General features: G+C 40.4%; 1 protein-coding gene across 2 annotated transcripts in view; it reads left to right on the forward strand.

The window, feature by feature from the left end:
• EGFLAM (EGF like, fibronectin type III and laminin G domains) overlaps nt 1-25,045 on the forward strand; it is an 85,526-nt gene that overhangs the window by 10,022 nt on the left and 50,459 nt on the right. Inside the window, exons 2-6 of one of the 2 annotated variants that reach the window (XM_048930739.1) lie at nt 11,646-11,758; nt 13,564-13,647; nt 15,268-15,294; nt 19,030-19,147; nt 19,717-19,852. In XM_048930739.1, the coding sequence (XP_048786696.1) occupies nt 11,646-11,758; nt 13,564-13,647; nt 15,268-15,294; nt 19,030-19,147; nt 19,717-19,852 (478 nt within the window). The remainder of the gene's footprint in view (nt 1-11,645; nt 11,759-13,563; nt 13,648-15,267; nt 15,295-19,029; nt 19,148-19,716; nt 19,853-25,045) is intronic. The other variant, XM_048930740.1, reaches the window with a different exon arrangement.

The raw sequence follows: 25,045 nt of genomic DNA on the forward strand, positions 1-25,045 counted from the left end.
CATAGACTATATGAAATGTGAAAAGCATTTTCATAGACTATATATAACATAGCTGTGTTTTTTATAATTAATATAGTCTTTGTTATGCAATTGTTCTATACATTTTATCCATGTTATAGCTACTCAGAAAATGTAGAAGGTTGACTTTATCCTCACATCATTTCGTTTCAGAACGGTATTACCCGCCTTAGTACAGTTTATTTTCACTGGGAATACCTAAGAGTCAGCTAAGGGCTTTAAGCTGTGTGATCAGCTTTATTCATGTTCTCTGATTTCTGCTTTCAATAGTGTTTGGAGGACCATGTGTTTCAGTGCAGAACTGTTCATAAACAGGAAGAAAATGTCTTCAGTATTATGTATAATCAGATTGAATATTGTCAATGTGGGTGATTTCATCGTGGTGTATACTGTGGGAAACTTTCATTATAATATAAAATCAAAGAATAACTGTAGGAGAGGCAGTCTGGTCAATTTAGGTACATAATGCATTCTTTAACTTCAGTATGAAGTAGTTTTATTGCTCTGGAACAGACTGCCCAGGTGGTGGAGTCACCATCCCTGGAGGTGTTCATGAAACATTGAGTGTAGTACTTGGGGAAGTGAGTTAGTGGGCAATATCGGTGGAAGGTGGACAGTAGGAATAGATGATCTTGGAGATTTTTTCCAACCCTCCCGATTCTATAATTCCATGATTCTATGATCCTAACCAAATTACTAAATTTTCTGTGTGTTTAGTCAGTAGTAGCCACCTATGGAGAGGTTTCCAGTGCCTATAACTTGTACTTTTTATGTCTTGAAGCAGAACATCTTGGAAACGGGCCATTTCCCACCTGCTTTCTCCTCCCAGGTCCTGTCCGTGCCATCCTGCCACTTTTCCAGTTTTGTCTCTGGAGCTCATCCTATGTTTATATTCCTTCATTCCTCAGATACTTTGCCAACAAGAGAACAGAGAATAGCCATTATTTTTTTGCTAAGCAAGTAACTTGAATTCTTTTAGGTGACATCTGAGACAGCACAGAAGGGAAGAGAGCTGCCCTGGATAGATGGTAGGGCAGAAGGAGGCAGCCAGCTGCTGCTTTGTCTCTGTGGTAGATATGGCAACACCTCTTGATGACAATTTTTCTTGTCTGTGGAGTTTCCTTTGGTTTGTCCCATTCAGGCAGCACATCTGAAGATTTCCCTGTCTGTAGCTTTTCATGAAGGCAGGACAGAAGCTAAACCTTTGCTCAGAGATAGTGCTCATCCTACTTCTAATAGGAAGGAAGGAATTCCCCCAGTGCAGTTCTGGTGCACAACTATCCGTTGGGTAGATATTTTCTTTTTCTAGTTCTTAAACAATTCTTTAAAAAGTCAGCTTCTGCTTCTCCTTCTCCCATTTGGAAGTGACTGTACCATGTAGAGCCACTGGCAGCAGAACCCAGCTGGAGGAATGCAAGCAGCGGGGCTTCCACATTTCAGCCTTCCCCTTCCTGCAGTGCCACCACAGGAAAAGTCATGATGAAGCTGTCAGTGACCTTGTGCCTGCTTGTTTTTAGTGGGATTCCCTGCACTGTGTTATAGCTTAAGTTTCTAGCTTTGTTTCCTTCATTGCTTTTCCTAGGGCTATAAATACTCCAATGGCCATTACCTTAAATGTACTTGGGACAGATAGCAGATGATAGTGGCTGCAGCAGAAAAATGTCAGATGGGTCAAAGCCTGCCATTATGGTGGTGCCACTGTTTCCAATTGGCTTGTTAAGTATTTTGAAAGGATGGATCAAAAATGTGTTCATCACTGCAACACATGAACCACCACACTGCTTCTGTAGGGCAGTAGTGGCACAGTCTTGGCAGTGGTGCTGGTTGTGCTGATGTGCAGGTGACCCAGTGAATCTGCTGTTGGTGGGACCCAGTGGATCAGCAGCAGGGTAAGGAAATGCACCATGTTGCAATCTGGGATGTGCCAGGGTTATGGCTGGGAGAGGAACCAGCAGCACTCTGCTCTGACCTATGCCCCATGCAGCATCCATCTCCTGTGCTTCTCTTCAGTAGGTGACTTGTGCAGAGCACTGACTACCAAAATTTCTCAGTTTTTTTTAAGTTTTCTATATTGGTGCTGCTACTAAGTGTACCACAAGCAGGATCAAGAAAGACTGCCTGAGAATTCCCTGTTTCAGTCGTCATCTTCTGTAATTATTGTGGTTGGGAGGTTCTTGTTTTCTTTTGTACCCAGTGGTGGGAAACAAAAAATGCTTCAAAGAGATAGAAAGATGGCATGTTTTTTTCATTTATGATTTCCTGATGTTCTTTGGTTCATCATGCTGTCTTCATGCTGCTGTAGTATTTACATAACCCAGTCCAATCTATAAAAAGGAGATTAATGAAAAAAGGCCCTTTGGATGCTTATTGTTTTACACATGGGAATTTCACCATTATTTCAGCGAGAGAGTTTATTTTGACACTAGGAATAGATGTAATTTTTTTTCTCAAAAACATTAGTGTGATAAAATATCATTTTAATAAAATTCCTTTTTTTTTTTTTTGACAAATTAATGAAGTAAATTAAATAATGTTTGGCTCAAAAGAAGTCCAAAGTTATTTCTCTTTTTAGAGATGATTTGTTCTGAGAACTTTATTGCAGCATTCATTGGAATTGTTTTGCATGATTTTTATTCCTGTTCCCTTATTTCATGATGTTAAAGACAGATAACATTTCAGTGGCAAATTTCTCATTTCATGGGACACAAAAAGGAGACACATCAACAGAGAAAATAGAATCCTTCAGTTAGTAGCTCTTAGTACTTACCCACAGAGATTTAAAAATAAAACAATGAAAATTTCAGCTCATTTTGTTGACCTCTGAAGATTATAATTTTCAGAATATCAAACTACTAAAGATGAAATGATCTGTTTTTGCTCTAAAGTGAGTTATCAAAGTACTGCATGTGAATTGTGTTTTTTTATTGTTTGTACATTATTTGATGTTGTGAGGATCTGTGACTAATGGCATGATTTGAAACAGCATAAATGGTTAAAATGGAAAGAGAAAATCAAATATAATATACTAAAATGCTAAGCAAAAATATTGTAACCTTGATCTTTCCAGATATTCCATGCATGAGTATTTAAAAAAAATGCTGTTGTCAATCAGTCTAAATTTTCAGTCTCATTCAGAATGAAAATAAAATTTGAAATTTCTATTAAAATCCAACAAAGTTTATTCAACTTACCTGAAACACCTTGGTTTTGAAGGTTGTTTTTTCCATATATATTTTTTTTCACTGATTGTTCATCCCTCTGGTAAGAGTTGGGGGTCACCTCAGAGCTGAGAGGAAGTTGTCTGTGTTCACACTAGCAGTTTTCCCTCAGTAGCTGGAGGATGTCTGCATAAGAGCTGTCTCATTGGGCTGGAACATTGTGTGAGTAATTTAAAATCTTCCCATTATCTACACAAACTGATTTTGTTTAAAATCACAGTGGTAGTGAAATCTCTGTGGGCAGACTCAGGATAAGGAGGGGCATCTCAAGACACTGTATTTTGCTGCTTGGCACAGATTGGAGAGCATTCCCAGCAGGCACTTCACACACTGTGATCTCACAGTGATGGTGTAGAGGAATTTGATGTCTGGGCAGAGGCTGTTGCGTGGCATTTATCTTCCAGGGGAGAGGAAAGTGGTGCTGGGCACATCATTCTCTCACATTTTTCTGCTTACCTGCAGGCAGCACCATCTGAAGCCCACCAGAGTCCCAGTTCTCACTCAGGACAGGTGAGAGAGAGCAGGAGCACAATGCCATACCTAGGAATCTGCCAACTCTTTGAATAGATATTGACTTTACTGGAAGAGTTTCTACTAGCAGTAAAGCAGGGTGAGCTGAAATGAGGGCTGAGGCAGCAGGAGCAACAACAGAATTATTAACTCCATAGTTGGGATAATGATGTCCTTTTTTGACCATTTTTAATTAGTTTCTTTTGTGAAGAATAAAACTTAAATTAAATTAACTCCAGCTGAGAGAGAGGATTGTGTATTCTTTAGGTCAAGTGAACAGCTTGTTTTGTGACTTATTCACTGTTTTGGCAGTTTTTGCATATATTTGCAAGTACAGAACCAAAGAAGTGTATAAACAAGAAAATAAATAGCTGTAAGGAGAGAATTAAATGTGACACTGCCCATTCAACATTGTTCTGTCACTGGTTTCATCAAAGAATTTTGGGCAATATCAAACTTTCTGTACCTCCTTGGTTGGAAAGGAGAATACCTGTACTAACGCAGAGTGTGTTTCATTTTATTTTTATATAAATTGATTCCTTGTTCTTTATCAAAGCTATCTTGTGCATAGACAAAATCTTACTGCAGAGGAGCTTTGCAGGTGGAACAACCACAGTCACAAGTGCTCATCTTCCTGGTGGGCTTCAGCTACACAGACATCTGCTGGAAAAGTAATATGGTGAGCTGTAGGGAGTCCTGGAATTCACTGAGGATAACTTCTTTGAGCCAAGTAATAGATGGCCCCACCAGGGGAGATGCAATACATTGCTCACCAATGCAAATGAAGTGATCGGTGACATTAGGAGTGAAGGCTGTCTGAGTGATCATACTGTGGTGGAGTTCATGCTCCTGAGGGATACTGAAATAGGCAAAGAGTAAAATTAGGATGCTAAATTTTAGGGAAACTAACTTCCAGCTTTTCAAGGAGTTAGTCAACAAAACACTCTGGGAAACTGTCCTCATGGGTCAGAGTGCAGAGCAGAGTTAGCAGATTTTTAAGGAAGCTTTACTCGGGGCACAAGAGCTCTCAATCCCCAGATATAGCAAGTCAGGAAAGAAAGGCAAGAGTCTGACATGGCCGAACTGGGACCTGGTTGTCAAACTGCAGAGCAAGAAGAAAATACATGGTGGAAGCAGGAGCACGTACCATAAGAGGAGCATAGGGAAGTTGTTTGGCTATGTAGGGATGGGCAAGCCAGGGCCCAGCTTGAACTGAACTTGGCATGGAATGACAAGATAAACAAGAAAGGCTTTTAGAGGTACTCAACCAGAAAGGGAAAGCCGAAAAGGGTTACCTCCACTTGAGAATAACACAGGCAGTCTGCCCGAGGAACCTGAATATCCACAACTCTATGGGTCCTGATGAGGTGCATCCCAGAGTTCTGAGGTAACTGGCTGATGTACTTGCGAAGCCATTCTCAGTAATATTTGAAAAGTCATGGCAATCAGGTGAAATCCCTGTTGACTGGAAAAAAGGCAACATGACATCCATTTTTAAGAAGGGTTAAAAGGATTATCCTGTCCCTCTGCTCTGCGCTGGTGAAACCTTACCTGGAGTACTGCATCCAGATGTGAAGTCCTCAGAACAGGACATAGGTCTGTTGGAGCACATCCAGAGGAGGGCCTCAAAAATGTTCTAAGGAATGGAACACCTCTCCTACAAGGACCAGCTGTGAGAGCTGGAGCTGTTCAGCCTGGAAAAGAGAAGGCTCTGGACAAATGTGAGAGCTGTCTTTCAGTATATGAAGGGGAGCTACAGAAATGAAGGGGACACTCTTTAGTAGAGCTATGGTGAAAGGACATGGGGAAGTGGTTTCAAACCTAAAGAGAAGTGACTGGTTGGATATTAGGAAGAAGTTTTTTACAGTGAGGGTAAGAAGAGGCACTGGAACAGGTTGCCCAGAGATGTGGTGGAAGCTCTGTAACTATGGGCACTCAAGTTTTGACCATGTTCTGAGCAAGTTGATCTGTTTGTGGATGTGTCTGCTCATTGCAGGGAAGTTGGATGTCTCTGCTCATTGCAGGGAAGTTGGATGTCTCTGCTCATTGCAGGGAAGTTGGACTAAATTATCTTTGAAGAGTCCTTCCAACTTTAAGAATTCTATGATCAAGTCTTCTGTCTAGGAAGAGCTGAGGCACATAGTCTTGTAAAAGGAGCAGGAGAAGGAGAAGCAGTAAACATTTATGCTTTGGCTTGGAAGTGTCCGAAGTGTATTTTATTATCTAAGCAGGACCCCTGTACTAAACAGCCATAAATGTTCAGATCAGTTTTAACGTAATTTTTAGTGCACCTACTACACAATGTCCTGTAACATCTTGCATGCATTTATCTCAAAATGATCTGATAGTAAAGCAGTGCTGCTTTAAAAAAGCATCAGTTGTGATCAGTTGACAATCTGCTTTGATAAAATGCTGCAGTATGACTGTTTGGAAGCTGTGACATCTTCTGCATCTCTGCGACATAAACATTGCTTGTGTCCGTCCTGCGGCTCCTCTGTGATGGTTATGAACGATAGTTACAGTCCAGAAATGGACAATTCTTTGCTTTCTGATGGGTTGTGTGAAATTTGGAATCTGGCAGTGAAGAAGCACCTCTGAGTCCCCAGATACCTATCAACAAGCTGCAAGGTCTGCAGTGTGGCTGTGGAAAACCGTGGTGACAGCTGTGCAGCATGAGATACTTCTCTTTGCATTGCTGGGGTTCTTTTCTTGGCTTCGTGTGGTCAGGAGCAGCTCGATTCCAGGTAGGATGGTCTCACATATCTGAATGTTTTTATAGACATAGTTAATGGCTGTAGTGGTGGTGGATTGTTGGTTGGACTAGATGACCTTGGGGGTCTTTTCCAACCTTAACAATTCTGTGATTCTGCTGTTCTATGATCGTTGTTCAGCATAGGCTGGGGCCGCTCCTTGGGAAATGCTGGGCTCTGAAGGCATTGGTATTTGGATCCTGAACACACTTTCTGCAGGTCTATAGCACTAGAGAAATTCTTTTATGGAGAATTAAGCAAAGAAAGTGGAAGTGTTGCAAGCAGGAGCAGAGAAGTGATTGTTCCCCTATATTCAGCACTAGTGAGGCCGCACCTCGAGTACTGTGTCCAGTTTTGGGCCCCTCACTGCCTCACTGCAAGAAAGATATTGAGGCCCTGGAACGTGTTCAAAGAAGGGCAACAAAGCTGGTGAGGGGTCTGGAACACAGGCCATATGAGGAGAGGCTGAAGGAGCTGGGAATGTTCAGCCTGGAGAAGAGGAGGCTCAGGGAAGACCTTATTGCTCTCTATAACTTCCTGAAGGGAGGTTGTAGTGAGCTGGGGGTCGGCCTCTTCTCTCGTGTCATTAGTGATAGGACCAGGGGGAATGGTTTCAAGCTACGGCAGGGGAGATTCAGGCTGGACATGAGGAAGTATTACTTTTCAGAAAGGGTGGTCAGGCACTGGAATGGACTGCCCAGGGAGGTGGTGGAATCACCGACCCTGGGGGTGTTCAAGGAAAGACTGGATGTTGTGTTGAGGGACATGGTTTAGTAGGTTTAGTAGGAGCTATTGGGAATAGGTGAACAACCGTTGTGGACTGGGTGATCTTTTAGGTCTTTTCCAACCTTGGTGATTCTATGATTCTATGATTCTAAGTATTAACTTCTGCAGCCCCTTGCTCTCGTTTTCTCTGTCGTAAGTTAGGACTCAGTCCTTCAGTGGCAGTTTACACACCAGTGTAACTGAGATCAGTATTTGGCACTCTGTGTCTCTTTCATCATCTGCAAACTGGAGATAATAGTGTTTGGTAGGTTTGGGTGAATAATTCATGGCAGGTCTTTATTAGCGGGTGTTGCCTGTCTGTGCTTGCAGAGAGTCTGCACATTGACTGCATTTTTTTCAAATGTATTTGTTATTCCAAATCATTCACCAAATACTTTTTAATATTTTATTAATATATTAATATAATTAATATATTCTATTAACTATTAATATAATTTTATGGGCCTATAGTGTGTTTAGAACATTAATTTGAAGCTTGCCTTGTTTGAGTATTTGTCATTGTTGGTTAAAATTTGTTATTTCAGCAACTGTGCCTCCTGTACAAACTTGTCTGACTGACAGGAAATACAAAGAAGGCATGAATATGTTGGAGTTATGGGGTTGTTGTTGTTTCCCTTTATTATTGTTTCAGCTCTAATATCAATCTACCTCAGAGAGTATAGTGAAGAATCAAGAGATAATTCTAAACGTGCAGTGCTGCCTTACAGTGCTATTGTTTCTAAGACAGAGGCTCTTGTCTTTTATAAGTGCCTCTGAGGGCAGGAGGTAAGCAAAAAGAGGTGGCACACACTGATGTGTTCAGAGCTACCAAGAAAAGTAGAGATGTACGAGATTGAGTCTAGGCTAATAAAGTAGATGAGGGCTCAGAGAGCAAGTAGCATACCAAGACTTGACTGATGTATATGGCTGAACTTCTTTCCTTCCCAGAATATGTACATACTGGCTTATGAAAATGGTCTGTGATTTGTGCTGTTCTCCATACCATCTCATGCTTTTCCCTAGGAGCCTGGACTTGTGCCAGACACTGTACAGGCCATTAAAATATATGAATGTATCACAGAATCACAGAATCACCTCTAAGATCATCTGTCCAGGCCATCAACACCATGCCCACTAACTTTGTCCCTCTGTGCCACATCTACACATTTCTTGGACACCTACAAGGATGGTGACTCCACCAGTTTCCCTGAGCAGCCTGTCCAGTCTATCGTTAGTGTCCTGGGTAGTTCTTAGCATCTCAGGAGCAAGCTTAAAAGCCTGTGGGTTGCTTGGCTCCACTGCCCAAAGCGCTGACTGTGTTTGTTTGTTCAGGACGTGCTCTGTTCCACATCCATTCCCTGTAAGCTGGGGAAGGAAGACATTCACCATGTCCCTGGAGAGTTGCTGAGGGAGGCTGCAGCTCTGAGTTTTGCTGCTTGGGAAATGGAAAGTGCTGGGACAGAGATCAGAGTTCTGACTGGAGGCTTGGATCTGTGGAGTAAGATCCTGCTAGTGTGGACTGCAGCTGTTTTGAATGATTCCACTAGTTCTGCTTAGATCATCACAGTGAAAAAGGACAATTAGTGTAGGCAGAGTGCTAAGAATGTTTCCCCACTTTATCGTACAAGTGGAACACTGCTCTAATACATCCACAAGAACTTCTCCATGATGGTGTTCAAGGCCAGGTTGGATGGGATCCTGGGTAGAGTGATCTAGTGGCTGGTGGTTCTGCCCACAGCAGGGGTTTGGAACTAGATGGCCTTTAATGTTCCTTCCAACTTAAATCATTCTTGTAGATGCTAAAGAGCATTTTCGTTTTCAGGATTTATTGAGAAGCAAGATCCTTAGGCGCATAGGAGATGTAAGCCAGTAACATACAACTGGCTTGTGCCTTTTCCTGAAGCTGTATGTTTGTTCATTTAGTTGATTGGTATTTCTTTTCCTGTATAGTTTCAATAGTAAAAAAAAATTTCTTAGTGTGGTCCCAGTGTAGAAGTTTTTGTGCAGTTTTGTCCAGGACATAACCACCAGGAGTCCTTGGGATTTATTTTCCACTAAGAATACCTAAAGCTTCAGGTGTAAGGAATGAACAGGGAAAGAAGGATGGCTCTCTTAAGCTTCATTTATAGTTATCCTTTCATGATTGTACCAACACTGTCTTGGATTTTTTTACTGGAGAAAAGTAACTTGGTAACTTGAAAGTTATGGGTAACTTGAAAGTAATGGGGAACTTGAAAACAATGAGCTTTTGATGTTAACCAAATATTAACCTGGTCGTACTTGTTCATTCAGGCTAAAACTGTAAAACAGCTTTTCATATTAAGGGAAAATAGAGAGTCAGCATGAAAAGGGCAAGACTATCAGGTCTGCTTTTGGTTTAACTTCTCAGGTATTGATGTTGATTGATACTCTGCAGAGATTGTAAGCTGCTATGTTTTGTATTCTAGTTCAAATCAAATATGTTGGTGGGAATGACAAATCAGTTGTAGGCGTGCTTCCCATCTAAAAATTACCTTTACAATAGCTTGATTGTTCTTGATTTTTTATCAGAATTAGTGGGGAAAAAAAGATGCCCTTTAATTACAGTTTGTTTAAGTAAGGGCATACAAAAACATAAGTAAAGTAAAAACTATTGCCTATGAAAACATGGAGCTGCCATTAAAACATTTAAAACATTAAAATTTAAATCAATTCTCTGTTGCAGCTGTTTGTTTCATGAGTTTGGTTTCAAGCCCACGAATGATAGCAGTTGGGACAGTTTGTGTTAAAATCCTTGATCCTGGTAACACGTTGCATGCACTGTACAATTCTCATTGTCAACAAGCTCTGGCTGGGAGGTTGCTGCCTTAGATCACAAGATGAGTGTTATGGCGGCTTCCGAACACATGTCTGTATCTCATCAGCCAGGAAAGGTATCCTGCTGCTGCTGCTTTCTCTGGGACATTTTAGGATTTTTTATTTTTTGGCGTGCCCTGCTCCATGTTTGCAGCACCCTCATAATTTGCTCTGCCCACACTGAACTGAGATGTCCCCGGCCTGATGAGAAATAGGAGAGTTTCTCCTCAAAGCTGCTCTTAGTGATCATGTGCTTTTATTTATTTTTCTTTAAAGCTAATTATCTTCAGTTAATTGATAAGAGTTTTTGACAGTTCCACCAAAGAAACTGTATGTATTTGAAAACTGGGAACTTCTAGAGGAATGCCTTGGTCCCCTGTGTAGCAGCATGAGGTTTGTGTTGCGCCACATTTGCTCTGGCTGCAGAGCAAACAACCATCTCTGCCTGTCCCTTTCTCAGGCAGCAAATGCAGGCATTTATGTGTTACTAGAGAAATGTATCTCAGGGTTTTCTGATCTTCCAGTGTTTTCTTTAAAGCAGCCAAATTTGCCAGTGTACTGAAAGGCCAAAGCGTGCAAAGGAAGGAGAAGGATATGGAGAGGTCCTGTGAGATCAGAATAGCCATATGACAATATTGAGAGGTTCAAGAGGAGCGAACCAACCGCTATAGCTTAGGGACTGGGAGGAACTGAGGGCACATTTGTGCTTTTCTTATAAACTTAGCTTCTTGCTTAAGCAATTGGCTTTCCTATCTGTAGCTGATGACTGAGGGACTGAGACATCAGAGGTTGGTAGTCATCAGGAGATTTCTTGATGGCCCATAAGGAAGGTTTCTCAGCCTGTGCTAAAACAGCAAAGGGCTGAGGATGGGGCATGGTTTGGTCTTGGTTCAGTTTTCCCCATACTAGAACATGTGGGAATATGAGGCCTGGTGGATGAGGTGTCCACAAGATGTTCTGAGGTGAGAAAAGCTGCTTAGCACAAACAGGGGATGTCCTCCCCCCTCCTCAATCCTCTCATTCCTTGCTGCCCTGGGGCAAGGGAAGAGGGTGCACCCTGTCAGAAGGCCTTCTAGTACTGAAGGGGAGCTTATAAACAGGAGGGAGACTGACTTTTTATACAGACACATAGTGACACGACAAGGGGCAATGTTTTTAAACTAAAAGAAGGGATATCAGTGTTGGATGTTACAAGGAGCTTCTTTACTCAGAGGGCGGTGAGGCGCTGGCACTGCTGCCCAGAGAGCTGAAGTGCCCAACGCCTGGAAGTGCACAAGGGCGGGTTGGATGGGGCCATGGGCAGCCTGAGCTGGTGGGGGCAGCCAGCACACAGCAAGGGGATGGAACTGGGTGGACTCTACTATCCTTTCCAACCCAAGCCATTCTGAGATTCTGTGACTCCGTGATTATGTGATTCTGTGACACACAAATAACAGTTCATGTCTAGCAGTTTTTAAAGAAGGCAGCACACGACTCTTTATGAATAGTTGATGCCAGGTGATCATTTTTCTGCCTTATGGATTCTTACATAATGTCTTTTCGTTTTCAGCAGATAGACTGGGACCTCCTCTAGACATACTGCTGGATTCGCTGAACTGCACAGCTTTCAGTGTGCAATGGAGGATGCCAAAGCAGCACGCAAGCACCATCACAGGATATACAGTAAGTGATCCCTTATGCTGTTAGCAGAGAGCAGCCTCAAAACTGCACATGCACAGCAGAGCAAAGCATGACAGCCTGCTCTCCAAAAATAATGCTATAGCCAGAAAGGTGTTCAGGGAATGGGTGACTGATGGAACTGTAACTTTAAGAAACAGGCAGTTTGCATGTTCAAAGGGAGCTATGATGGGAATTTGGGTTGGCTGCCAGCGGCTTATACTGAGTATAGATTGCTTTCCTTTAGTGGCTTCCATGAAAGCGTCTCGATGCTCTCTGCAGCTGATAAAGCAATGAAGTACAGCAGAGCAGGTCAATACTACACTGTGCAAATGAAAGGAGGTCTGTGGTGATTTTAGGACTGTTTGGATCCATACCTCCAGCCTGAGCAGTACTTTAGCAGCACTCACTATTCCAGAATCTGTCTCTTTGCCTCTTTACCTCTTTACCCTTCTCTCTCAGAGAAGCTGTTGGTTTTCCTGTTTCAGACGGCAGTTCTGGAGCTTTCAGACCCTTTCCCAGTTCCCCTCTGCACACTGAGCAGTAAGAGTGGCTAGCCTAAACTGGGCACTATTTGAAAGTGCAAACAGAAAACAATGGGCACAAATTGCCATTCATTTTCTCAACAAAAAAGAGGTTCATTGGATTTTCCTTCAATTGCTATTCCAGGGCAATGAAACTCAGTAGCCAAACAGATGTTAATCAGAGAGGAATTAGCATGAAAAAGATTGGAAATTTTTGTTTGTTTTGTCAGTGAAGAGATTCAGATTTTTCAGTAAAAGTGAACAGAACACAATACTCAGTTTTACACAAAGCATACATGGTGAACCTTAGTAGTAACATACAATAGGAGAGTGAGACAAGTTCTAGAAACTGTTATTTTTGATACGCATCCCCTTCATCACATGGTCACATAGATGACACTAATCCAATCCAATTGCAGAGCTGTTTCTATAGTTAGGAAGATGCTCATAATGCAGCATACAGAACTGTGGAAGTCGCAGAAGAGGTGAGTGTGGGAATATTGCTAATAGTTCAGGTGTCAGCTCCAAAAAAGGGACATTGACTACTTGCAAATTCTGCCAGTTTAAGTGATGGTTCTCTAAGTCGCAATATTTTTCAAAGCAGTACTAACAGAACTCCATATCACAAATTGTATTTTTCACTATTCATTTAGTAGATGAAATATTTATGTCCCAGTTTATTTTTAACTCTTGAGCTCATGCATGATCTAATAACGAAAGCAATGACAAACCTAGTATTAATTGTGCTGTATGCAAACCTTCTTCACTTTATGTTATCATTTGACTCTCTGGCATCTCAGTGTCTGTTTGCATACAAAATGAAATTATTTCTGGTTCATTAGTCTCCTGTATGCAACAGTAGACATGAAGGAAGACATTTATGACACAGCAATTTTGATAGTAGCATGATCATACATACATACATAACATCTTCTTTATATGAAGTAAAACAAACTTGTGCAGATCAGTCCCACAAATCAACAGCTGTCAAAATAGATCGTGGCCAAAGCATGTACACAGATCAGCTCAAGAGTGCACCAAAAGCTGGGCCATATTTAACATAAGATTAGCATAAACACTGTAAGATGGTGGCCTCTGGTCATGCTGATGATTTCTACCAAATATTAAGGTAATATTAAGGGATGTTAGCTTTTCATGGGTTTTGAAAGTGTAGGGAATCACAGACTTAACTGCTGTTCAGAAAGTGATAACATTGCAGTTGTTTTTAAAACATTGTACAGCACTGCATTATTGCATTAATCACTTAAACTGTATCTTCTTTGCAAGGTCTTCTACTCAGAGGTTGAAGGTGACAAAGCAGTTAAGCAGCTCTCACACGACGTTCCCCTGAGCCTGGATATGCTGAGCATGGTGAGTGTTCATCAGCAGTCAGAGCAGAACAGTGGAAGGTGCAAGTGGGAAGTTGCAGCTCCCTGTTTGCTGTGAATTACATGGAGGATCGGAGCCCCATGGAGGATCGGTGCACTGAGCAAAAAAGAAACCACAAAGCTTTTCAGTAACCCATTCAGAGGACCGACTCAATTTTCTCCACATTGTTGGGCTAACTTACTACATAAAATTTTGGAAGTTGTTGGTATCTTACCAGTACTGACCTCTGGTGTCTACTGAAAGAGAACTTTTAAGTTCGAATGTGCGCTTTTGTGCAGGAAGGGGGATTTGTGCAGCCTGTATATCAGTGTGTGTATATTGCAGCATCTGGCACAGACGAGTGAGTGCACAGAGTTAAAGGGGACAAGTAGTTTTCAATGTTTTCTTTTTATATCTCTGTGAGACTGTTGCCTCCCAAAGGATGGAATTTAAAGATTAATCTTGCTGTTTTGTTGCATTTGTGCAAATCTCTCCCATAGAAGATTCTTAGCTTCCATTTCTTTGGTTCTTACAAGCACTTTTTCTCATTGCTTCCTATTTTTCCACTTTCCTTTGGCTGTTTTACTTTTCTGTTTTTCCTTTTATCTGCCCTCTACATTCTTATTTTTTTCTCTGCTTTCTCTGTCCAATCTGACCTTCAATTTCCACTCACAAAGGAATGCTGCCCATCCTCTTCTGCTGCAATTAGTGCTGAGATGAAGGCGATCCCTCTGTGCTTCTAGATGGTTTTAATGCTGTCTGCTTTTAAAAAGATCTTATGAAACACACTTGCATCCCCTCAGTGGCGGGAACCTGCTCTTTGAGCTCAACAAGGAAGAATCAGTGATTTTCCAGCCTTGGCTCAGCCAAAGGTTGGAGTAGCATCTTGGGGCAGATGCAGTGAGGGAACACTTCCACAATGCGCTCTGTAAAGACCAGAGTCTGTCCCCAAGACAACACCACCACCAGCACAGGAATCAAAACCTTATGTGTGCATATAGAGCATTGCAGGATCTTGATTTTGTGGTTCTTATTTACAATTTGACTTTTTCTTCCTCTCTCATTTTCTTTCTTTTTTATTTTCTCACCTCTTTTCCTTAGCCTTCCCATCTGCTGTTCCATGACATGCATTCACTGCTTCTCTTTGGCCCATGTTGGGCCATGCTCAGCAGTCTTCCCTGTAGAAGGCATCGGGGAGAGAGTTGCTCAGATTTCCAGCAGTCACTCAGTTTTGGCTCTGACTCCTGTAGGTTTCTGGGATCATGGCAAATGAAAGTATCTCGTGGCCATGATATGTTATTTATTGATTAACACATTATTTTCTCCCTTCTCATCTTTATCTCTGTATTTCTCACTTATTTTTTTCAATCCATCAAATAGCATTCTTGCTGGTAATGCCAATAAAGATCAAACATCACATTTTTATTGTCTTTATCCTGACAATGATAATTCTTACTCCCTGCAAAAAGAGTCTGTACTCATGCAAGTAAATAATAGACTCAAATAACACCTTATGATGCACCACTGACCTTGTTTTTGTTTGCTGACCCATTACTTATGTGTATTTGCAATCTCTTTTTAGTGTGTTACTTCATTAACAAATCCTATTTTCATTTTTTCTAGGGTCAACTTGAGGGACAAGCAATTTTTGTAAGTATTGCTTCACCTGAGGCTCAGTCACAGCTGTGATTTAAAATAAGATAGAACTTTTCTGCTATGAGCTTTCCATAGATTCAGCCTCAAAAATATTTCCCTATTCATCTCTAACGTTGGTTCTAGTTAGCACTTAGACAGGATCTTTTGTAGTCAAAGTAGTGACTAGAGCTCAAAATCCAGAGGTAAATAAGGGGAATGTGTGTATGGGTGTAGCATTTCCATTTTTAATGATGGATAAATCTTCATTCAGTCTTTCAAAGTGTTTGTTGATGTTTTGCTTGTTTAAGAAAACTTCAGCTATATTCAGGTGGTGACAATTTAGAGGAAACCAGGACAGCAAAACTGGCAGACACACAACAGTGGGAAGGACAGCAGCCCAACAGTGGGTGAGGAGGGAGAGATGGGGAGGACAGAAGTGCTGATGTCCAGGAGGAGGACTGGGAGACCGACAGCTCTTATAAAATAGGTCTGAAATGAGTTTGCAGCTGGTGAGCGATTCACATTAATTATTTCCAGCCCTGTCCATTCTGCTTCCGATGAGCAATAAGCAAATTGGTCTTATTGTGAAGGAGGAAGTTAGCAGGAGGTGCTTGGCTTTGTGTAGGATAAAGGCAGGGATTTCAGTTAAGCACTGAAATATCAACAAACTCCTGCATTTTTCTTTCTCCTGAGATTTGTTAAAAAATGAAGAAATCCAGTGAAGTCAGTGGGTCTGGCACAGCTTTCACTGTCTTAACTAAGAGAGGCTGGGCTGAGAGGAGGTTGTCCAGATGAGACCTCGGGACACGCCTGAGACACGGCTGTCTGGTTCAATCCTGAGTTTGGATTACGGCATTTTGGAGTTGAAGTTCCAGGCTGGGCCCTTGTTTTCTGCTTGATAAAAATAACACTTGTGAGGGGTACATGTGGAGAATGTGACTGACTGGGATTAATCAGCTCCCAGCTGTCATTAATCCCCAGGAAGTGGTGTTCTTGCTGAAATACTTTCTGTTATATTCATACCAAACGCAACAGAAATCTGCAAAAGCTTTGTGGTTAAGTCTGCATAATTTGTGTTTCCATCACTAAGCCTCCTCTGCTGGTGTGGGTACAATTCTGCTGCCTTCTCAGAAACTTCTCTGGACCTCATGAGAGTGTTGTAGAGAGATTGGCTCTTCTTGTGTGTGTGCATGTGCCTGTGCATGAGCAAAGTGGATGGTGTCTTGTATCTGCACTGCATCATCCTAACATATAGAATGCATACATGACAGCAGTCTGTAGAATGCTGCAGCAGTACTATTTACTAAAGCTTTGTTCTTCTGGGCCAGTATACATGAAGTTGTGCGCACACACAGATATATGTTTGTATATATAAAAGCAAGGACAATTAGAACGCTTTAGAAGTGGGAGGTTTTTAGGTCGTAAGAACTACAAGATAGCCAAACACACAGGTGCAAAATGGAGAGTGAGCAGTTGAGAGTGGGGAAGGGTTGGTAGGAGGATCAAATGGCATCACAACCAGCTCTGCTTCTTCAGCAATACTTTACTCCATGTGGGTTTTGTTTCTTATTTGTTGGTTCATTTTTTTCAAATTAAAACCAAACAAAAGGGAAAATAGACTTTATCTGGAAAATAATTTATAATCCAGGTTTCTGTGAAGCAACTTCGAGTGCAGCTCACAAAAGGGTTCAGCACAGCTGGCAGGAGCACAAGGCAGGGAGGGCACAATCCATGCCTGCACCTGATTCCCATACTGCAGAAAAGGCATCACATTGCTTCACACTGTTAAAGAAGGTGAGATTGTAATGAAACTGCCAGATATCATTCTGCAGGATTTAGTATGTCATGTAAGACAAGAAGGTGCAGTCGATGTTAATAAAGCTTCATCAGGAATGTAGTGTTCAGTTTTGTGTGTCATGTTTCAAAATGCAGGAGATGCTCAAGATAGTGAAGGAATAAGATGCAATGATTGTGAGCTAACCTTTCAATACAGCACCAAAATTCCCTGTCTGTGAGGCTGTTGTCTCCTTCGAGATGCAACAAACTTTAACATCTTTCTCCTAAGTAAAAGCAGAAGAGAGTAGTTTACTGTGGTTTTTGAGAATAAATATGTTGAACCTAAATACCTCAGTCAAACTTTTATTTTGATTGGCTTTGTAGTCAATGAGGCTAGTTCTGTTTAGTTTATTGCACATTTGACTTGTGAAGCAATAGCTAAGAGCCAAATATATGTGAATATCTCACTATTTTCTGAGGACAAGTTCTTGAATAGCATGAAAGCAATCAGAGAATCAGACATGTAACAGGATTTTTTATTATAAGGTGCTTTCAGGAACACAGTGCACACAATTTAAGTACAGATGGACAGTATATATGACAAGGTGGGTAGAGTGGCAGGAGCATCAATATTGCTAGTGGGCGGAGGTGACAGGTTTTCAGCAGCCATCGTTTCAGGTCATATTTGGAACGATTGCAGTCACTTCAGCTAAATAGATAAATACTTTCATTTGAATGTTCTCACTAATTCTCCCGGGGAAGTTACTTTTTCAGAATTGTTGTCATCTCAGATGAATCCAAATCATTCAAGCAGATTGAGGGTGAAGGATGGAAAAACAGGATAATGGCCAGACAGTCTTTGTTAATAGGAAATCAGTGATGGAGTTCCAAAACCATGGCTAGTGAAATGACAGATGGCAGGGTGTTGTTAAATGATGTTCTAGTAATGAAATATCTTCCCCAAAGAACAGAAAGGGAAAGTTTGTCCAAAAGGCCATCGTGAGGACATTTAGCAGATAATAAAATTTTAGGATTGTTTACTATTTTGCTGCAACTGGAAATGCAGATTTAAAGTCTGTTCGAGCTTGAAGTGAGATAGTTCCACGTGCTCTGTGAATAATGTTTTTAATATCAGAGAGTGAAAAAAAATTATTCTCTGTACAATTCTCCGTAAATGCATTTTGTTCACAGCAAAGCAATCTGAGGCATATAAACTGTTTACTTGAGTGTGCTGTCAAAATTAATAAATCTAGGATTTTCATCTACAGATAGGCTACATGTAAAGAACTCTGCATTTTTATGTAAGTATTTTTAAGCATGTATTTTTTTGATAACATTATCTACTTTCTGGAAGAGTTTAGCAGGCTCCTTTGAAAAATATTCTGCAGAAGTTCCTGTGGAGGACAGCATTGCCTTCCACATGGTAGCTGTTTGTAGGTTAATCTTTCTGTGTTTATGGCAGAAGGACAAAAAAGGTGAGTGGTCAAGGCTGGTAGCATGAAGTGAACAGTGAGCTAGGGGTATCGTAAGAGGCGGTGAGATTGGGCTCTGCTCTATGAGAAATTCAAGATTGTCAGTTCACACGGCTTTAAATTGCTTTATTTTCAGAAGTTCCTATGGTCTCAATTTAAAAAATAAAAATTTTAAAAATGAAAAATGCACGACGCTGATAATAAAGGCCAGTAATCGGCTCAAGGGAGAGAATAGTACGTGACTTCAACTTGACCAGCAAAAGCATGACAAGGGGCACAAACAGCCCTGAGAGTTATGCTGAGAAGTAGGTCCAGATCTGCCCTATGGATTCCCCAGGGGTGGAAATGCAGCTTGAGAGGAAGCACATGGTGACCTTCGTGTTTTTTTTCAGAGCAGGGCTGGAAGGCAGCAGTCCTCCCAGAAGGCTGCATGGAAAACATCGTGTCAGATTCCACTGACTCTTGCAGTTGTTTTTGTCTTGTTTTCTCTTGACTCTGGTAGGAAGTTGTTATTGGAGATTTGAAACCTGGTACCCCACATCGCGTTAGTGTTGGAGCCTATGGCTGGGCAGGGAAGGGACGACCCAGCATGCCCAGAGATGTCACAACCTTATCCCAAGGTAACTCTGCTTTCTATTGTGAAGCTGTCAGGGCAGGATCAGCTTGACCCGTAAATGCTGACTATGTGAAATTCTCAATTTGCCCAAAGCAGTGAGTGAACAGGGGGGCAGGATTAGCAGCAAAGTGGTCAGAAATAAGTCCCTGTCAGCAGAGGTATTTAAGAGACGTGTTGAAATAGCCACTGAGAGACATGGCTTGGTGATGAGACTTGATAGGTCAGGTTGGTGATTGGACTTGGTGATCTTAATAGAGTTCTCCAACCTATATGATTCATAGCCATCTGATGTTATGAATCTTTAATAAATTCCTGCTAGACCATTTGAGGTAAGGTTTCTTTTTGCATTAGCCCTAGCGCATCTGTCACACAGCAGGCCACTTGCACCTAAGTCCCTTTTACATGCAGCACTGCAATACTTTACTATTAATTTTCCACAAATGTAGAGTTTTACAGGGGCAACAAGGGAGGGAAGAAGCATATAAATTTGATTCCTAAGTCTGTGAATTTGGATTGCTGTGCATATAAGTCAATTCACTTCTCTAATGCTGTTCTGCATTTCTTCTGGCACAGATAACTGCATGCCCCCTGCACCACCCTATCAGCCCCAGATTGTTGTTGTTTCTGATTCAGAAGTTGCATTATCCTGGAAACCTGGGGCCAATGAAGGAAGCTCTCCCATACAATATTACATGGTGGAGTTTATCAGGCAAGTTTGTCAGTGGAAACTGAAATTTAGTGGTGATGTGCTGTAGTTTTGTCTTTTTTTTTCCTAAACTGTGCTATCAAACTGACTACAGATTCTTCTTGTTATTTATTTATTACTGTATATAGTATGTTAGGTTTCACTCTCGATATGTGTTGAATTACCATGAAAATTTGAAGGCAATCTAGAAATAATCAAAATTGATATAAAAACACCAGTAAGTCCTATCTTCTGATGAAAGAAAAAAAAAACGTCTAGTTTAATATATTTCATCTAATAAAAGCCTGGGTAAATTAAGTTTTAAGCTTCTCCTGTCATCAACTTCTGTTGAATCATGCTGAGTGAAGAGTTTGTGGCAGAGGGGTCTCCCTGAGCGAATGTGCCTTTGGCTGCTATAGGAAAAAATCCAGGGGCTGAAGACTCATTTTTTTGGTTTAACTGACAGGAGTGTGTAGAGTCTTGAGTTGCAGGACTCTGATTTGTTGTTCTATCCCTGCATTGATCAACTGTCCATGAAGTATTGACTTTACTTTAATCTCTGGGTGTTTTGTGCTGTTTTGGTTTGCTCTTGTTTTTATGTAGAACTCTCTACATTTTGTAGTAATAGTTCTAAACTGTGAAAAGCTGATAGGCAAGTTGCTTTATGCATGTAAAAGGTAAGGAGCAGGTGATTGTATATGCACGCATAAATAAGTATGTATACCTTGCTGTTCATATACTTGTGGAATCTAATATTTGTATTCAAATCTTATTTATTTTCATGTGCTGGTTCCTCTGTTTATCCCTACTGTGAGCGCAAAATTCAGCTTTTGGAAGTTTAACACTTTGAACAAACATGTGATGACAGATTTTATTTGAGGTTCCTGCACAAGAACAGAGAATTGCTTCTTTATCTGTATTAAGCGGTAAAGGTCAATAAGTAATTCTTCAAAAAAAGACGCTCATTTTAAAAAAGATTTTTTGTTGTAAAAACCAACAGGAAAAACCATTGGTTTTCAGTGCTTTAAGTATGATTACAGTCTAGAAGATACTGATACAGTGCGAAAAATTCCCAAGTTGAAAACCCACTAGTGAACTTATGTTGGACTTTGTATTGGAATCAAAATGCCTCATACTCATTGGGAAACCACCCAGTATTCACTGCAGTGAGATGCAGGGCATGAAGGCTGAAGATGCATTATGGTCATCATGTAACCTCTGCTGAGGAATTACCATGTAATTTTTCCAATATCTATTTCTCCACTGTAATTGTTTTCTAGCCATTTCTCTCTTCTCTTCATCTCTTAATGATTATCTATTCATTGGATAGGAAGGGGATTTTGTTAGATTCTGACTGCAAGTACATCAGACACGTGTGCTCTCTTACCGTAAAATAGAGTCTACACATCATCGTAGAACCAGGGGCCCACTAATGTGTAAAGTGGGCATCACTGTTTCCATTTCATGTGTTGAAAGCACACCTTTAAATGTTTTTGTTCAGATGGAGAGCAGAAAATTGCTTCACCATTTAAGTAAGACATATGAGGTACTGAAATTTCAGTGTTTTGTTGTTTTTAGACTTTGGGAAAGAATTTGCTAACAGCACAGTGTTTTGATTATACTCTTTAGTTTGAGTTTTAAAGTATTCTTGTTAAATGTGGGATTATGCTCTCTTAGACTTGGAAGCTTGAGTATGTATTTGGAGAAAGTTCAAAGCACTGTAAGCCCTAATGCAGTTAGAAATAAAGATTTAACTTAAAGCTTCATTGTATTTTGCTCCATGTAGTTTTAACTAGTATGAAGAGCATTAACATGAGTTAAAGCTGTTGAAATCAAACCAATGAAAAACCAGAACAAAACAGTGCAAACAAATTTAGAGTTAAGTCTTCTGATGCTAAAGAAATACAGTTCAGATATTACACTGAGTTTTTTTTTGCAAAATTAATAACAATGCAAATCTGTAATTTTTTTGTGGATGCAGCAAAGCCTCTAGAAACTATGATATGGTTTGCATCATTTCAGGCCCCTCAGGACCAACTTCTATTACTTTGACCATATAGGAACCATGCTGAGAGACTGAGATGAAGGAAATGTCTTTTTATTTCAACAATTGTGATAGTGGGCGTTGAAAACTCACGGACTTTAATTCGTTAATTGCTTGCACCTACCAGAATGTCATCAGAAGCAAGGATAAATTCTCCTAGGGATACTCTCAGAGATAATGTGTCCTTCTGCCTGAGGTCTCAATTTGGGCCTTTTTTTGGCACTTGCATGGTTTCCCTGGGAGGAAACTTTGCACATTTTAGTTTGCTATAGGCAGCAGAAGGCCATAGGTGATTTCAGATGTGTTATGGGCAGGGGTAAGTCAAGCTCTGCTCTGCTCTTGACTGTAGGAGAATCCCAAGGAGACCACGCTCTCAGCTTAGTTAAGTGCTTAAGATCAGAATGTGAATATAGGCCTTACTCCTATCGACACAGTTCACGGGGAATGCATAAAAGAATATGTTGAAATTGAGAGAACTCGTGGGATTGCTGGAAGCTCAATGCTTTCAAGCTCAATGTAAATTTTCCAATGGTTTATGCTAAAAATATTTTATTTAAAAAAAAAATTCTTATGAAAGTCTACATAGCAACATCCTGGGCTTTAATGTAATTTGTGTTTCTATTCATAAGATACTGAAAAGAGCTTTCTCAAAAATGTCAGATATTTTCACCTGAATACCCAGATGTCTAATTATCCTTGAATCCATTCTGCTCTGAACTGTCTGTCCTTGGTGCTGCAATATATTGGGTTGTCATATTTGAATATCTCATGCTGAAGCTTGTTAAAAGCATCTAAGGCAAAGCTTGGCTCTTTCCCAGTAGAAATATTTTGAATATACAAGTCTTTTCGACCTATAGTTAGAAAAGTGTTGAGCACAGGACTGTTACACTTTCATGTACAACAGAAATTGTAATTTTTAAGTAACTTGGCTGTGAACTTCCAGACCATGAATGTTGTAGTTGTTCAATTATTGCTTTCACTTTCAAAGAACCCAAAACAACAGTTCTGATGGGGACACTCCTCTGAAAGCCCTGCAAAAAAACCCTTATTTTTTTACAGTTTTTCTGGTTAATTCATTAAACAGATACTTCTGGTTTTACTCTTACCTCACAGTCTGAAAGGGCAAAATACCTGAAAAGATAATTAATGAAGAAAAAGAAATAGTAGAAGTAAAAATGTTTAATGATGTCAGCATAACATTTTACAAAAGAATAAGGCTAGAATATTGTCTATTTATTTTATTATTTTCCTCAATTGACCTGGTATATTGTTTAGAGTGTTTTATAGAAGGTGTCATAACAAAGGTAAATAAATACTAAAAATAATATCATGTGGTGCATTATTTTCTACACTGAATATTTTCCATACTAAATAAAGACTGTAATGTATAGGTATATCTTAAAAAACATTTTGTAGGCTGAACATGGTACTTATCATGAATAGAAACATGGCACAAGTAAGCAATCAAAAACCTTGTGAAATTGATTAATTTAATTAAAATTGATCAGGCATTTCACTCTTGAATAATTTTCAGTTGATCTTTAAGAGAAAGCTCAAATGAGTGTAGCATTACTGTTCTCCACATCAGAAATATTTCCTTTCTGGGCTGAACAAATCCCCAAACAATATAGAGCAAAAATCCAAATGTTTTTGGGCATAGCTGGGACAGAGTTCTGCGCTCAGTTTATATCTGTTCTGTCCTAATGACTTTACCTATAAATCTATTATTTTAAAAGCATTCCAACCACTCCAACTCTGTCATTGACCAGATTCTTATTGCATCATATTTTGGTATGGAGATGCACAGCTGTACTTCCAGAGCAGAAAATGTGTCGTGCACAGAGACATCACCCAGAACAGCTCTGCAAGGTCCTGGCTGGAGACAAACCTCTACTGACCCAGGGGAGATATCTCTGTGAGAAGATAAGAAAGAGGCATCAAGATGAGCCCTTCTAGTGTAAAAGTTGACTTGAAGTGAAATTCAGCAAAAAGCTCCAAGCTTAGAAAACACAAGAGTTGGCTGCCCTGAGAGTATGAGTTCACTGTGTTCCTCTCTCCATCTGTTTGCCATTTTATAGTCTTGTACCGATTTGTTCACACAGGGAATGTTCTGGAGAAATAGCAAAGTTCAAGTGATAAATCTCTTTTTTTTCCTCTCCTTCAGCTGCAGAGACTTACACACTTGCAGACATTTCCTCTGCTATTCATTTCTGTAGAACGAAGTCTTTTGAAAGACAGTGAAGTTGAAGACTAGCCTGCGGTTTGTGAAGTTGTGACATTTTCTCCTCTATCTGTAAAGGCAGTAGTATCTCCTTTGGGCTTTTCCCATTTCGGCACTGATACTGGCAGGGTGCATTACAGAGCAGCTTGAAGGCCATTTTTTAATGGGCAGGAATCCTTTCTGTTGCAATTAGAGCAAGAAAAAGATGTGTGTAGGAAAACTGAGAACATGCTGCAAAGTGAGCATGTGGACAGAAGCGATATTAACATTTTTCATTTGGAAAAGACTTTAAAAGTTTTCATTTTGGCCTGGGCATCAAAAGCTCAGAAAAGGGAAACAGTGACAGAGAGGCCAACATCAATGTCCTCCTGTCTACCAGGAAATGGTGATGGAGGGTGACTGAGGATGGTCTGTTTAGCCATCATTGCATCTTGCACATTTATCTTATTTTAGGTTTATTTTTAGTGAGACAGTAAAATATTTGGCACAGTGTGCCACTGTGTAGGAGTCAGGCAGCTGGGAGCTACAGCTTTATCAGTACACTTGCCCTGCTGGCTCAAAGGAGTGAAACCTCAGTGATCAAAATCTTGTATTGACTGATAAAATAAAACATACATTAATTTTGGCACTTCCTTCCAGCTGCAAATAAACAAATACAAAATGCCTGCCTCATGTTAAAATATTCACTGGAAGGCTGTTGGAAACATTTGCAGCTAGTCCTATGTAAACATCAGTAGATTCAGGGAGCACTTGGAGGTTATTTCCTGTAATAAATACCACAAGGACATCTTAGAAACAGGCACTGGAATGACTTTCTCAGAAAGGTCATTTCTTTCCCTATTTTACTTTCATAGGCTTTAATTTAAATATTTTAGGTGTTCTGGATTTAATGTTTATGTTTTGATTTTGTTTACATTAATTTACCTTCTCATTCAATTTTCTTCTTGACGAG

Source organism: Lagopus muta, chromosome Z (genome assembly GCF_023343835.1).
Source record: "Lagopus muta isolate bLagMut1 chromosome Z, bLagMut1 primary, whole genome shotgun sequence".
Classification (NCBI taxonomy): Eukaryota; Metazoa; Chordata; class Aves; order Galliformes; family Phasianidae; genus Lagopus; species Lagopus muta.